The sequence below is a fragment of the Ascaphus truei genome, chromosome 1, assembly GCF_040206685.1.
Source record: "Ascaphus truei isolate aAscTru1 chromosome 1, aAscTru1.hap1, whole genome shotgun sequence".
Taxonomy (NCBI): domain Eukaryota; kingdom Metazoa; phylum Chordata; class Amphibia; order Anura; family Ascaphidae; genus Ascaphus; species Ascaphus truei.
In genome coordinates, this window is record NC_134483.1 from 41,870,927 (window position 1) to 41,886,344 (window position 15,418).

The 15,418-nt window shown below is 43.3% G+C and overlaps 1 protein-coding gene across 2 annotated transcripts in view; it reads left to right on the forward strand.

The window, feature by feature from the left end:
- LOC142487471 (WD repeat-containing protein 7-like) overlaps window positions 1-14,997 on the forward strand; it is a 34,581-nt gene extending 19,584 nt beyond the window's left edge. The window contains exons 6-12 of one of the 2 annotated variants that reach the window (XM_075586874.1): window positions 2,281-2,357; window positions 4,626-4,745; window positions 5,153-5,298; window positions 7,229-7,331; window positions 9,130-9,258; window positions 13,303-13,444; window positions 14,704-14,997. In XM_075586874.1, the coding sequence (XP_075442989.1) occupies window positions 2,281-2,357; window positions 4,626-4,745; window positions 5,153-5,298; window positions 7,229-7,331; window positions 9,130-9,258; window positions 13,303-13,444; window positions 14,704-14,990 (1,004 nt within the window). In that variant the 3' untranslated portion in view covers window positions 14,991-14,997. The remainder of the gene's footprint in view (window positions 1-2,280; window positions 2,358-4,625; window positions 4,746-5,152; window positions 5,299-7,228; window positions 7,332-9,129; window positions 9,259-13,302; window positions 13,445-14,703) is intronic. The other variant, XM_075586883.1, reaches the window with a different exon arrangement.
- The last annotated feature ends 421 nt before the right edge of the window (window positions 14,998-15,418 follow it).

The following is a 15,418-nucleotide window of genomic DNA, read 5'->3' on the forward strand; positions in this document are numbered from 1 at the left end:
ACGATCGCTTCTAATCATGTTGATAATGTTATAAGAACAAAGCATTACATAAAAGGTAAACAGGGACATCTCCTGTTATATCCCCTGGGTAATTAATTGGCAAATGGGGGGGAAAAAAAATATGATATCCTCCCATTTGAGATCTCTCAAGTAGGCATGGGGCTTAGGCTAAGGCCCCGCTCCCAGAGTCAGTGCGCCCGCACTGCAGACAGGCGGGGCGCTGACATACACAGACCGCGATATGCGGTCTGTAGGGAGCGGGAGCCGGGGCGGGAGTGGGAGGTTTGAGCGGGAGGGGGGGCGTGGCTTGAGCGGAGGGACCCGCTACTCTTTCCCCCCCCTCCCTCCACGGCTCGGGTAAGTAAAGCAACACACACACACACACACACACACACACACACACACACACACATACACATACACATACACACACACATACATACACACACACATACACACATACACACACACATACACACTCACGCACATACACACATACACGCACTCACGCACATACACGCACTCACGCACATACACACACACAGACACACACACAGACAGAGACAGGCACTCACGCACTCACTCAGACACACACACAGACAGGCACTTACGCTGCTTTCCCCCCACACTCCTCCCCGCTCCCGAAGCCTCTCCTCCTCCCGAAGCCTCCCCTCCGGCTCACAGCCACACCACGTGACGTGTCAACGCTAGGGAACACCATTCTCTTGTATCCCGTAGCGGCTGACGCGCCACAGCATGTAGTAAGCTGTGCAGCCAGGGGGGACCGGGGCCGGCTCCGCAGGATTCCCCTGCTGGTGGGGAACTCGCGTGTGGCCGCCCGCGCCACCGAGCGCAGCGGGACCGAGGCCTTAGGCTGAGTCCATACATCTTTCGCCCGCACGGAGGCGTGCGTGTCCGTGATGTCACTCGCGTGAAGTGGGTGCGTTTTTCCGACATGCTAGATGCGCCGTCGCAGGGCATGTCAGTGATGTCACAGCTAACGTGACCAGCCCGTTGCGGCCCCTCCTGCTGTCGCATGCGGTCTATAGGCGCGATCAATGCCTTAACGCAGGGGAGCATAATCTTGTTTTCCCCTGCCGACTCCCTCCCTTACCGTGGTTCCCGGCGTCTGGGCGTCATGATGTCACGTTGCCATGGGGACGCGTCTCCAGATGCCGGCTTAACCACGGTAAATAAGGTTTACAGAGGCCTTCGCCACATCCCCGGCACTTGATTTAAGTGCCTTAGGGAAGCGCGCGGGGCCTTTGTATACCCTGTGCCCCCCACAGTGATCACGCCACGCGCGGATGCCTCCGCGATGTCTGCGGCAGCATGGACTCAGCCATAAACTTTCTGGTTCCCAAACTTAAGAAGGACCCAAGTGGGCGATGGCTGCTTTGAATCTGATTGCTCAGTACATCGGTTGGTTTTAGATCCTATAATACATACTGTATAATTATGCTGAATTATTGTCTCTTTGGGTGTTGTAGAAAGTCAACTTTCAATAAAAGTTTATGACCGGATTACAACACAGGCTATCATTACATTTTGACAACCACATTTATTCAATAATATTTGGTTAAAAAAATAGTTTAAACCAATAAAAGCATATACATATTCTATCTATCCCATGTTTTAAACTTTTTTTTGCCTTATGCCATTATTTAATTCTAGGTAGTGGACTTATTAAAGATTTTAATAAATGACCTCAACGCTTTAATGCACTGCAATTTGATTCTTGATGCAATAAAACATTTCAAAGAATTGATGCTTGGCGAGAAGCTTTCTGAAACCTGTTTTTTTTTTTTTTTTTTTAAATATACATTTTTAAACACTGTTCATGTAATTGGCTTCCTTTTTTAAAACTCCAGTTTAAACTAAATATTTAACTGTTTTCTGTGTCGGTATTAAAAAAAAAAATATATAATATATATTTTTTATTTTTTCCCCCATCGCTTTCCACAAGACCCCTTCCAGCACAGACCTAAATCCTGGGAAAGGCAGTTTGCTGGCTTAAAACATTGCTCGCATTCACTAGGCTTTAATATTATCCGTCATTGTAAATCCAAACTTCCCCCCAGATAATAACACCGGTTGTGGAGTCTTTTCGGTCAATATTTAAAGAACATGCTATTTTTATTTATTTTTTAATTTTATGGGCTGTCATTTTACCAGCACGTAAGTGTACTGACTGATTTAGTGATGCCCTAATGACCTTCAGAACTATATAAAGGTTTGCAGACTTAAAATACATGCTTATTGTGATGATGATTCTTACAGAAGATACCGTTGTAGCTGTTTCAGTGACGGGAATCCTTAAAGTTTGGATTGTTACAGCAGAGGTTCACCGAATGCAGGTAAGAGCAGCACTACCTCCCTCACGCCGGCACTTGCCTCTCTCACGGCTGCACTTGCCTCCCACACGGCAGCACTACCTCCCTCACGGCTGCACTTGCCTCCCACACGGCAGCACTACCTCCCTCACGGCTGCACTTGCCTCCCACACGGCAGCACTACCTCCCTCACGCCGGCACTTGCCTCCCACACGGCTGCAATTGCCTCCCTCACGGCAGCACTACCTCCCTCACGGCTGCACTTGCCTCCCACACGGCAGCACTACCTCCCTCACGGCTGCACTTGCCTCCCACACGGCAGCACTACCTCCCTCACGGCTGCACTACCTCCCTCACGGCAGCACTACCTCCCTCACGGCTGCACTACCTCCCTCACGGCTGCACTACCTCCCTCACGGCTGCACTACCTCCCTCACGGCTGCACTACCTCCCTCACGGCTGCACTACCTCCCTCACGGCTGCACTACCTCCCTCACGGCTGCACTACCTCCCTCACGGCTGCACTACCTCCCTCACGGCTGCACTACCTCCCTCACGGCTGCACTACCTCCCTCACGGCTGCACTACCTCCCTCACGGCTGCACTTGCCTCCCACACGGCAGCACTACCTCCCACACGGCTGCACTTGCCTCCCTCACGGCTGCACTTGCCTCCCACACGGCAGCACTACCTCCCTCACGGCTGCACTTGCCTCCCACACGGCAGCACTACCTCCCTCACGGCTGCACTTGCCTCCCTCACGGCTGCACTACCTCCCTCACGGCTGCACTACCTCCCACACAGCAGCACTACCTCCCTCACGGCAGCACTACCTCCCTCACGGCTGCACTTGCCTCCTACACGGCAGCACTACCTCCCTCACGCCTGCACTTGCCTCCCACACGCCTGCACTTGCCTCCCACACAGCAGCACTACCTCCCTCACGCCTGCACTTGCCTCCCACACAGCAGCACTACCTCCCTCACGGCTGCACTTGCCTCCTACATGGCGACACTACCTCCCTCACGCCGGCACTTGCCTCTCTCACGGCTGCACTTGCCTCCCACACGGCTGCACTACCTCCCTCACGGCAGCACTACCTCCCTCACGGCAGCACTACCTCCCACACGGCTGCACTTGCCTCCCACACGGCAGCACTACCTCCCTCACGGCTGCACTTGCCTCCTACATGGCAGCACTACCTCCCTCACGGCTGCACTTGCCTCCTACATGGCAGCACTACCTCCCTCACGGCGGCGCTACCTCCCTCACGGCAGCACTACCTCCCACACGGCTGCACTTGCCTCCCACACGGCAGCACTACCTCCCTCTCGGCTGCACTTGCCTCCTACACGGCAGCACTACCTCCCACACGGCAGCACTTGCCTCCCACACGGCAGCACTACCTCCCTCACGGCTGCACTTGCCTCCTACACGGCGACGCTGCCTCCAACAAACTATTATGCTCCTTATTTATTCTGAAACATTGATATTAGTATCCCTAATAAAACCTTCACTGCTATAGGGTCTGTAACACCATTGCAGAGGCGTACGTTGCAACACATCTGGCCGCAAAAGGGATTAAAATGCCACTAGTGTGAGCCCGAGAACCTCGCGGTTGTGCGCTATCCATATTATCCTAACCAACTCAAACACACTGATATACCCACTTTCCATGTGAATATTCAGCTTCGGCAAAGGGCGAGCTAAAAAAAAAAGCTGTTTCTGAAACAAGTGGGGGAGGGGATTGGCATGGAAAGGCTCTCCATATTATTTTTGCACTATGCCATTTTTGTAATACAGCAATTGCTATACTGGCTGTGCTATTGGTCAACAAAGAATATATTGGGGGTGTATTGTCATCCATCATTCAACGGTTTCTTCAGGGAAAAAATGGCAGAAAAATGGATTCTTTGGTTATCGTATTATTAATATTATTATTATTATTGGTTTTGTTATTAGTATAGTATTTTTGTCGTCTATTTGTAAAGTGCCAACATATTCTTCAGCGCAATACAGAATCTCACATTTCATGTAAGACGCCTGACACGGGATTTTTAGGAATAACTTGTTGGTTAAGGTTTGGCTCTCCCTAAAAATGGACCCCCCACCCCTCCCCCAAAGATGGGTATAGCCTATAATATAATGTTCACAAGAGGATAGTTCAGGCTATAATATCTGTATCTGCACCAGTCTATTCCTGTGGCTTACGCTTGCTATGTATCTGGTACAGAATGAGCCTTCCTTTTTTTTTGTCTATGTATTGACAATTGATTTGCCTATATCTTTTAGGACACAGAACCAGTGTTTGAAGAGGAATCTAAACCAATTTATTGCCAGAACTGCCAAAGCATTTCTTTCTGTGCGTTTACACAAAGGTCGCTCTTGGTGGTGTGCGCGAAATATTGGAGGGTAAGAAAACCTCGTAAATTAAACAAATAAATTTGTGGTGGCATAAGATAAAAGGCTCTGTTCTTCTTCTGTTATTCAACTGGTGCAAGGGTGTCAACAATTGTTAGAATATGCCTATCTAATCCTGAAATGTAGTCGATAATATACTTCTCCTTTTTTTTTTTTTTTTAAATATATAAACCTCATGAACATATTCAATAGCCCAACAGTCATAACTGTGCATGTGTAACAGATCTGATCACTATTTCTCTAGCCGCAGTGTGTTTGATTTCCCTCCGTCCTACATTGCAGGCCCCTTGTGCAGCAACGGGGCCTAAATATTGTGCTTACAAAATGCCTTGCAGTGATATTGGCCATCTGTAACATCTTTGCAGCATAAACGTTGACCAGTAGCATTTTTCGCTTAGGTATTTGATGCTGGAGACTATTCCTTATTATGCTCTGTCCCAAGTGACGATGGGAAGACCTGGACCGGAGGTGACTTTATATCGGCGGATCAAGTTATCATTTGGACTGAAGATGGGGAGAGTTTTATTTACAAACTTCCAGCCAGGTACAGTAGGGAGATGTAAAGCAAGCAGAAAAGAAATGGTAATGCACACTTTTCGGTGTGTTAGACATGAGGATAGTGAGTGGAAACAGAGATTTATATGTACACCAACCACCAACCAAAATACCCACCCAAAAACCCCACAAACTCCCACCACCTAGGGCCCCAGAGTGACGACTTGTCTGTGATCCCACCCCCGGGGACCGCCCTTCCACAGGTGATTTACTTTTTAGTAAAACAAATGGGGCACACTGTTTAGATTGCTCTATGTATATCATAAATGGTTTTGGCATTTCTGGGAGACATGGAGAACGACTGCTTCTCTCTGCTCTCTCTGCGCAGCTCTTAGAGGCTGGTGGCTGGCCCAGCAGGATTAACTTTGCGGTGGTCCCATTCAGGAGCAGTGACACACGCGCAGTCTCGATCCTCCCCAGCTTTCTGTTATTGTGGCAGTGATCGCACACGGCTGCACTGCTGTCTGGCACATGGACCACTGCATCGAAAATAGGAAGTCTGGAACATTTATACTAAGATATCTGGAAAGAAAAGGGTCCTCTAATGCGATTGAATACTACTGCAGAGGCTCCTCTAATGTAATAAGAAAATGATGTACATGGATAGCAAAACCGCTATCAAGTGTGATATTGCTAACCATATGAAAAATGACAACATAATTTCCACAGTTGGGCAACAAAAAAATATGGCTGAATTCCTTTTCTGTGGTTGTTCACTTAATCTTAACATCTTTACACCATAAGTAGAAAGCAAACCAATTGCCTTGCCCCTATGTTTAGCAGAGGATCCAATATCTGAGGCCTCAGAAACCACCTGCCATTGTATAACAGGGGGAGGAAAAAAAGGAACGTCTAAGAATGACATTTGTCTATGGAGAAGGAGTGGCTCAGTGAGTAAAGACACTGACTGACACTGAGATTGCTGCAGGGTTCAATTCCCGGTGTCGGCTCCTTGTGACCTTGGGCAAGTCACTTTATCTCCCTGTGCCTCAGGCACCAAAAAACATATATTGTAAGCTCTACGGGGCAGGGACCTGTGCCTGCAAAATGTCTCTGTAAAGCGCTGCGTACAATTAGCAGCGCTATACAAGAACATGCTAAAAAAAAAAAAAAGGCAGGCTACAAAGTAAGAGTAGAACAAGGAGCTGCTATGTTGCCACTGTGGTGACGCCATTTGTGGTACAGGAAGTTGTCAAGCATCATAGACATGTCATTTTACATAACTTTCAGCTCTCCATAAATTGACAGAGGTAGTGTACACTACAACGGAATTATCAAACCACATAGATTTCTGGTTATATAGAACTGCTGAAGAAACTCTCAAATAAAATCAGTCTTATTAAACACTACCACCGTCACCAAATGGTCCCAAGTTAGGTGGCAGAGAGATGCAGAACATTGAATATGGCAGAAAAAATTAGGTGCATTACTTGTTATCATTTAGCATGACATATATATATATATATATATATATATATATATATATATATATATATATATATATATATATATATACATACAGTATATATATATTCTATTATATTATATTCCACCATTATTGCCTTACATGGAAATATTTAGGCTAGTCTGCTTTTAAGAAGATTAGTTGTTATGTACGTATGTTATGATCTGTAAGATTTCCATAGCAGGAATATTAGTGTAGAAATATGGAAGGGATTGATGCTATTGCAGGGAAGATTTTTCAACTAGGTATGTTCAGTTGGAGATAAAGGCATCTGCACGAGGATAGGATTGCCATCTAGAAATATATTTTCGTGTGTGCAAAGATCTTCTGATTGCGTATTTTATTCTCCGGGCAATAACATTCACATGGGGTCACCCATTAAAATTAGAGGACCAAAGTGGCTAAATAAATGTGCCTGACATGCAAGTTTTACTTGTCTTTCACTTTTCTCCAGCTGTCTTTCAGCCAGTGATTCCTTCCGCGTTGATGTTGGGAAGGCAGTTGAAAATGCAATCCCTCCATTGATTTACAGTGTCATGCCCAAAGAAGACAAACAGGTAACTTTTAATACTTGAATCACAACATTGAAATTCTAACGCAAAAGATAGGGCAGTTAATATTTGCCCTTGCTTGACAGAATAAGAGGGTTTATTCTGTATTCAAAACATCATTCTTTCTGCATCTCTAAGGTAAAAAAAAATCATCAACAAGCATTGGTCTTCTAATCCGTTCTCTCTGTGGTATGTAGTTGTGTGATATTACAATGAGTACCTATACTGGACTCTTGCAGCCCTTGCTATTCCCGTATCGACGGTGATGGAATATGAAATATTGTGCTTAACACACTAGGGAAAAGCTTACTCCCTACTGAAGCAGCAGAACACGCACTGCTTAATTGTACTGAAACTTTCCCAGCTGGTGGGGTTGTCTGAGATGCAGCCAGACCCAACGTTGGGAGAGCTGTGAGATTATTTCTTTTTTTTTTATCTCACTCAGTCTTTGACTGTATCACCTGTGCTGAAGCAGGGATATCTTGAAAACCTGACCTGTTGGGGACTGGAGTTGCCTACCCCTTGTTTAGCTGGAACAGTCCTTTTGTTATTTCAGATTCAGGACTAATAGTGATGTAATGTTGCCCCATTGAGTGTTTGTGTTTGTAGATCAAAGCATTGGCTCACTATGTATTACTGTCCATACCGATACATTGCTTTTTGTCTGTTTGCAAATTCTTTAATCTACAGAAAGGCCTTGTCCTACCAAAGCTTATTCATGATTCTTTTTTCTTTAGCGATAGACAACTGTAAGTAATATTATTGTTTTGTTATGTGCTGCTTGGTAAACCCATAATCGGAAGCCTGGGAGAGGTTTGCTCTGGATTTTATGTTCTCCCTGACGCAGCATATTTTATGTTAAATTAGGCTTTTTAACTTAAATTGTTTTAGTGAAATTTGTTTGACAATTCTTAGAAACAGACAGTAGTCGTATTAAGACAAATTATACAGGATCTATTCTATAAAGACAAAGCAACATTTGAATAGAAATGTCCACCGGTTTTTATAGATAGATCGATCTATGGGAGTATGCAGCCCTGTACAAATAATTTTGCAGACACACTCTAATTTTGATGCTCAAGGTCAGAAGAAGCGCTGACACTGGTATTTGAACCAGGTTCAGCCGCTAAAGTCAGTGACTTTACCCCTGAGCTTCTCCTGCAACCCAAATACAGAGGGGAAGGCCAGCGAGATGCATTATTTTGTGTTATGCCTATTTAAACTACCCCCAAGTGCGAGGGTGTGTGACGTATCTAAATGGAAGAGAAGAGGCACATACATGGTTTTAAAGAACTATATTTAGCATGGAAACTGACCAAAAATAAGGACTATTGTTTTGGGACCATCTTCTGAAATTAAGGGGACCGGAATGTTGGTCCTTTTTTTTTCCCCCATGCTAAATATGGTTATTTAAAACTAATTCTGTGCATATTCTTTCATTTAGATATAAGGGAAGGCCACGAAAAAAATACTCTTCACTTGAAGCCACACACAATTATATTTTAGATAAAATATCTACTTTCTTCATTCAGCAAATCCAGTACAGTAATCTCCTCTCGTATGGATATTATGAGGTGGCTTATGACTTTTAGTAGCTTGGTAACTAAGGAATCTATTCACTTTAGAGCAATATGTTCTGTTTGTGAATTTAGTTTTTCCTTTTTTTTTTCCTACTAATATCACGATCATACTTTCTGTTCTAAATTCTGTTCTAATCTCCGTTTGTTTCGCATCGTTTTGTGTTCATGGTTTTCTGTTTGCCACGGTTTGTTTATTATTTTCTTTCTTTGGACACGTGTGACAGGCACAGGGAAGTTATGACGTGGAAGCTCTTGTCCAGGTTCCAGTTTGTGAGCATCTGTCAGACCAAACAAACACCCTGGAATTGTACACCCCTCGGATTTTATTTCACATCCAACCTCTTGAGGCAATAGTAAGACAGTCCAACCTACCTCTTGGTGTGCGCCGTACTAATGCTTGTGTGATGTGGATTTCTTTTGTTACGGCCACTTTCCTCGTGGCATTATGATGGTTAGGCTGCTGCTATGGCTGCATTTGTCATGCAAATGTCGCATTTTTCTAGGAGTCTTCAAAAAATAACTCTTTTTTTTTTTTTTAAAGTCACTGGAGAATTAAGGGTCTGTATAGACCGGGTATGAAGGGATTTAATAAAAGGGGAGAAGGAAAAAAAAAGCACATCTTGGAACTTCACTTTTATCAGGACTGGATATAATCCTACTTTAAGTGTCATTTAAATTTTGTTATAAAAGGTTGGACCTGGTGGCTGAACCTGGTATAAAATATCTCTGGTTGTGCTGCTCTCGTTTCTGATTCTCTTTTGAGCATCGTCTTCTGTGGACCTTAGTGAAAATAAAGTCCATGTTCCTGAATGTGACAGAGAAGGCATTACAGTAACAACTCATTATCCGCAATGCAGCAGAGCACACTTTTCTTTCTCTTACTAGTTGTTATAACATTAGTGGTTGTTTGCATGGTTTGATTTTGCATGCGGATTGTGTTTACTTCCTTGTCTTTTTTATTTTTTTATTTTGTTCTATAACCTTAAAATTAGAGACGCAAATTTGCTATACAACAACAAGGTCGATACATTGAAGTATTTGTTTATTATTGAATATGGGAATTGACGTTGCCGGCCCCGTTGTTTTTGCACCAGATGGCTTGTTGTAAATTCGGTGTCCCAAATACTTAGCTAGATTGGAAGAAATAGCTCGTCTGTTTTCTCCTTGTAAGTCATTAAGTGACATCGAGTGATAACTTGACTGATTTTTTTAAATATTTTTTTTATAGTTACCAGTAGGAAGTTACCCAGTGGCCACTTTTGATTAGGACATATTTGCACTTATGTCATTTATAGTTGCGTTTCTCTGGAACTAGGATGCCTCCTACAGTGGAATTGCTGCTATGTCCATGCAAAATGTTTAATTGTTTGCCAGATATGTTTATCATTCACAGGTTTTCATTACCGGAGGCAATACTTTGCTTCGGAGACCCCTGTAGACCCACAAAAACACACACACCAACAAAACACAATCTGCAGCCTTTCTCCACCCACTACACACACACACACACACACACACACACACACACACACACACACACACACACACACACACACACACACACACACACACACACACTCCAAGCCCCCTCTACACCCACAACATACACTGCAGATAGATACACACACCAACAAACAGACTGCTGCCCCCCTCTACAACCACAAACACACTGCAGCCCACCTATAAACCCACACACAGACACACACACACCAACAAAACACTCTGCAGCCCTCCTCCACCTTCTACACCCACAAAACACACTGCAGCTCTCATCCACCCTCTTCACTTACAAAACACAGTTCAGACATGCACACAACAACAAAACAGACTCTGCTGCCCCCTCTAATCACACACTAATAAATCACTCCGCTGCCCCCTTTACACCCACAAAACACACCTTTCCACTCACTCTCCTGTGCGGAGCTCTCTGCAGGCAGGATGGGGGAGTAGTCAGTGCCTGGCTGCAGGCAGGGTGGGGGAGGAGTCAGTCTTGCTGCTGCCTCCTGTCCAATCACATCCCCTGTATGAGAGCTGCTCTCACTCTTTGTGAATGAGAACTGAAAGCCGGTTTGCTGCAAAACTTGACAAGGCGCCAAAAACTCTGGCCCATTACTGAATGGGCAATGGCTGGAATTTTAACCATTCAGAGAGCAGGGATTTCAATAATGCCTGGAATTTACCAGCTTTAGCCTGTAATTGTACTTTGATCCAGAAGAAGGCAAACACAAACCCCAGTGGAATATCATGTAATGATATCTATATAATGAAAAATAAATTCCTTCCTGACTCCAAATATTGGCAAAAAGATTATTTCCTGAATCCACACCCTTCCCCTGTTTACTTATTTGGCTATTAATTCAATTCCTAAACACAATTACAGTCTAGTTGCATAAAGTAATACCCCAAATGTGAGCAATTGTCAAGTGATTTTTTTTTTTACATTAACAAAGTAATGGGGGTGGGGGGGCGGTGAAGAAACACAGTTTTGCTATATCTGTATACTGATAGATTTACAGAGAGAGCCTAAGGTTGTCTGAGTGAATCACTGGAGAAAGTTCTCCGTGATCGACGTAGGGAGCACCTGAAGCCAGTAAAATTGAACATGGCCACATACAGAATATTGTAAGCCAAAGTAGAGGACCCTTGTACACTAATATCTTGCTGGCCCCTCTGACCTTCAAGGGTTTTGATTTAGAAGAATGAATTCATGTCTAGATTTATACAGGATGTAACCCCAACACTATGTATAGGACCAGGGCTCGACAAATGCACTTGCCCGCACGCCGCTGTCGAGTGCTTACCTTCGGTGGGGTCCGGCGGTGTGGTGCAGCGATCTCCGTCTTCTCCCCTGCAAATTGTAATGTTGTTCTGCAGGTCCTGAAAAAAATGGGTGCCATGGCAACAGGGCGCTACGTGGCACCACGTTGCGTGACGTCACTGCACACCGTTGCCATGGAAACGCAGCATCTTTTGATGCCGCACAGCCATTTTTTCAGGTCCAGCAGGGGAAACATTACTATTTGCAGGGGAGAAGATGGAGATCGCCGGACCCCCCCCCGCAGGTAAGAGTCATGAAGGGGGGGGGGAGGGGTTACTTTTTGGGGGGGAGTGGATTTTGCCTTCGTTTGTCGAGCCCTGTATATGACGGTCACCCGCAATTCTAGACGTATTGTGAGAGGTCTGCATAGGGGGAGCAAACCATTTTACTGATCGAGTAAAGATGACTTGACACTTACATTTTAAAGTAGCATTATCCCCTCTTCTCCCATCCCCCAAATACACATTCTCTCTTCTCCCACACCCCCCCTTCACACTTTTTTTTATTTGAATTAGGTGGGTTCTGCAGAGCTGAACGGCAGCAGTGAATGCTCTCACAATTGCTGAGATTTTTGTTTCATTTTCCTTTTTGCCAGTACTTGCAGGGAAAAACAAAGATGGCTGCAGGGTCATCCAACCTGAAGCTGTAATGTCCTCACATCAATGACTTGCTAATGGTTGCCAGAGTGAGGCTGACCCCGGGGGCCATATTGTTTCTCCAAAACAAGAATACTTGTAAGGGAATTTCAAAATTAAATATCTTTATAGCTTGGAGTACTGCGGTTCAATTCAGGGCCCCTCTTGTTTCAAATAAGAAAAAAAATACATAATGTGGAACAAATGAATATGTCGGCTTGCTGCTTTGCATCAGCAGTGTAACTGGCTTGTCCAGGTTGACATAAGTGACTGAGGAAGTACTGTAGCACTTTGTGGTCCTACAAATTGCGGTGATGTGAACCCTAGTACTTACCTGCTTTGGTCCACCTTGGTTTATCGCGGTAACATGTCTATCTGGGAACCAAAGCTTCTTTTGATGGGTGATTAAAACTCTTGCAAACTTTCAAAAACCTTACTTAGTGTCTGTAATTTTCTCAGTTACCGATTTTGAGTTCAATTGAACTGTAGCCAAAACCTTCCTGATGCGTGGTCTATTTGATTTGTATATTTGAGACCATTATATATCAGATGACGTCAATTAATTAATATATTTTATTGTTTATTTCGCTTCATATAGCAATACATATTAATAAGTATATGGTGCCATTGCTAAAGAAGTATCATCATTGTTGCTCTTTACCACACATTGATGAACAGAATAAGTGTTCGTTGAAGGCACAACTGTGCAATTTGAAATACTGTATGTACGTGTGAGAGGATATGCTTTGCATTTACTTAAAAATAGAAAGCCACAATGGGTTAATGTCTGACTACAATGGACTGTTTCTGTTATTATTTAGCCTCTCTAGCATATGATAAACCTGAAGATAAATATTTGATTTCGGAATAAGCACAATCGCAGAAGATGTTGAACACACAGTTATGCCCACGTGTAATAATTCTGATGCACGTTTATCCTGCAGCTACTAATCTGCCCTCCGGTTACCAAGTTCTTTTATGGACGCCGAGATTCTTTCCATAAACTTCTAATCCAGGGGGATTCTTCAGGGAAACTCTGTATCTGGAGCGTGCCAGGTGCACTTGAACAGCAGGAGAACAAAGAAGGTAAATAAGCACTTGAAGATCAAGGCTGCGTTTGATGTTCTTTGGCATTCACTCTTCCCGAAGTGTGTAACTTTTTTTTTTTACTGCTTTTTTAAAATGTGTTGGCAATAAAAGGATGTTCAGTATTTGAAGTTGATCTCTGCCACATGCGCGTGCTTTTGTTTATATACTTTGTATAGATGGACAGATATGAAGTCGTCAATGTCTCAGTTTTTTGCAGTTCTTTTATTTTATATTGTTTTTTCTTTTCTTCATGTTGTTGTTGTTTTATTAGTCGCAGAAAATATGATCTATGGACATTCTGGCAAATATGAAGGAGTATTCTACTATAGGAGAAAAGAAGAAATTAGTATATGGAAATAATGCTCATTTGGAAATTAAATAAGTCTTATGAGGACACGTCTAGTCGGCTCAAATTTGTATTTATTTTTTAGATCACCATCCAATAGTAAATTTATATTTAATGATGTGTTTACTAAAAGTAATCTCGTCATGGCCCAGGTTGCACTATAGCTAAAATGTGTTCACTGCACACTCAGAATATCTGAGACTAGTGCCAGATATGAGGCTCGCATACCATTGATCATTGGACTATTGAAAGAAAGATACCCCTCTTTTAACATGTATGATACAATTAGACACTTATACACTTATGACCTTGCTCATCTCAGGAGACAACACATATTTTGTCTATTATAAAAAAATAAATTAAAGCAGGACTACGATGTGTGTGTGATGTAGAACTAATGCAGCTAGACTACACAATCGCCATTCATCATGATGGTGAGGTCTTACAATGCCCTGGAACAGGGGTAGAATACAGACTGTGTTTTCTTTGAAGACTGCTGTTGACGTCTTGTCCTTTTTGATGCTTCCACCGAAGTGGAAAAAGTAGGCAGAGTTGGGATTTATCTGGCTCAACTTTTCAAAACACAGGACACCTGCAGTATGCAAACCTGTAGTGATCTTCTAAATCTGAATGGTTTCTTTTGCAACAGAGATTTTTACCCTTGGTGAATTTTAGGATTTTGTTTGCCCGCACATAAGCCAGATGGCTACCAGCAGGTAATTCTATTCGCCCCTTTCAGTTTTTAGTCCTTAAACCTAAAATATTGCAAATGTTGCCATTTCACATAAAGGAATTTTGATATTGTATCTCTTCATTCAACCCGTTCATTTAAATGTACTAAAAGCCTCTCAGTGGAAGTGTCTCATGGTATGTTATAAGAATATTCTCACCGAAGCTGTGTATCTTGCAGGACTCGCAATAACGACATCAACCTCGTTGCAAGAGGCTTTTGACACGCTCACCCCTTGTCCTGCTGGGATTATTGACCAGTTGAGTCTAATGCCAAACAGCAGTGAGCCACTTAAAGTGACTGCTAGCGTGTATATCCCATCCCATGGACGACTGGTTTGTGGCCGTGAAGATGGCAGCATCATTATCGTTCCAGCCACGCAGACGGCAATAGTGCAGCTTCTTCAAGGGGAACATATGTTAAGAAGAGGTGCGAGAACCACTTTTTTTATTTTTATTATTGTTTAAGAAAAAAAAATAAAAAACATTTATTGTGATGTATTTTTTTTTTTTCTCTTTTAAACTGTTTTTATTTGGTATATTTTCAAAATAAGATCTATCAGATGGAAAGGGATACAGAAAATTAAAGGGATGGGGGAAGGGAACATGGTGCAATTAATTTATTTATAATATTCAATTAATTTACTAAAAAACATCTTGCTGGGGGTAGAAAGAGTGAATGAAGTATAGACTGATGGTACACTTATATGCAATACAATATAATACAGCATAATGTCATAGAATACAAGGGCCAACTGGAGATACAGGACCACGTTCATTACAGAGAACCGGGAAGAGCCTCAGTAGCCAAATTACATTTGGTTTCAGATCTTGACATATTGTGAGGATTCCCAGGGAAACTGTACCCTACAAAACGTTTCAAAAGATCCATTCAG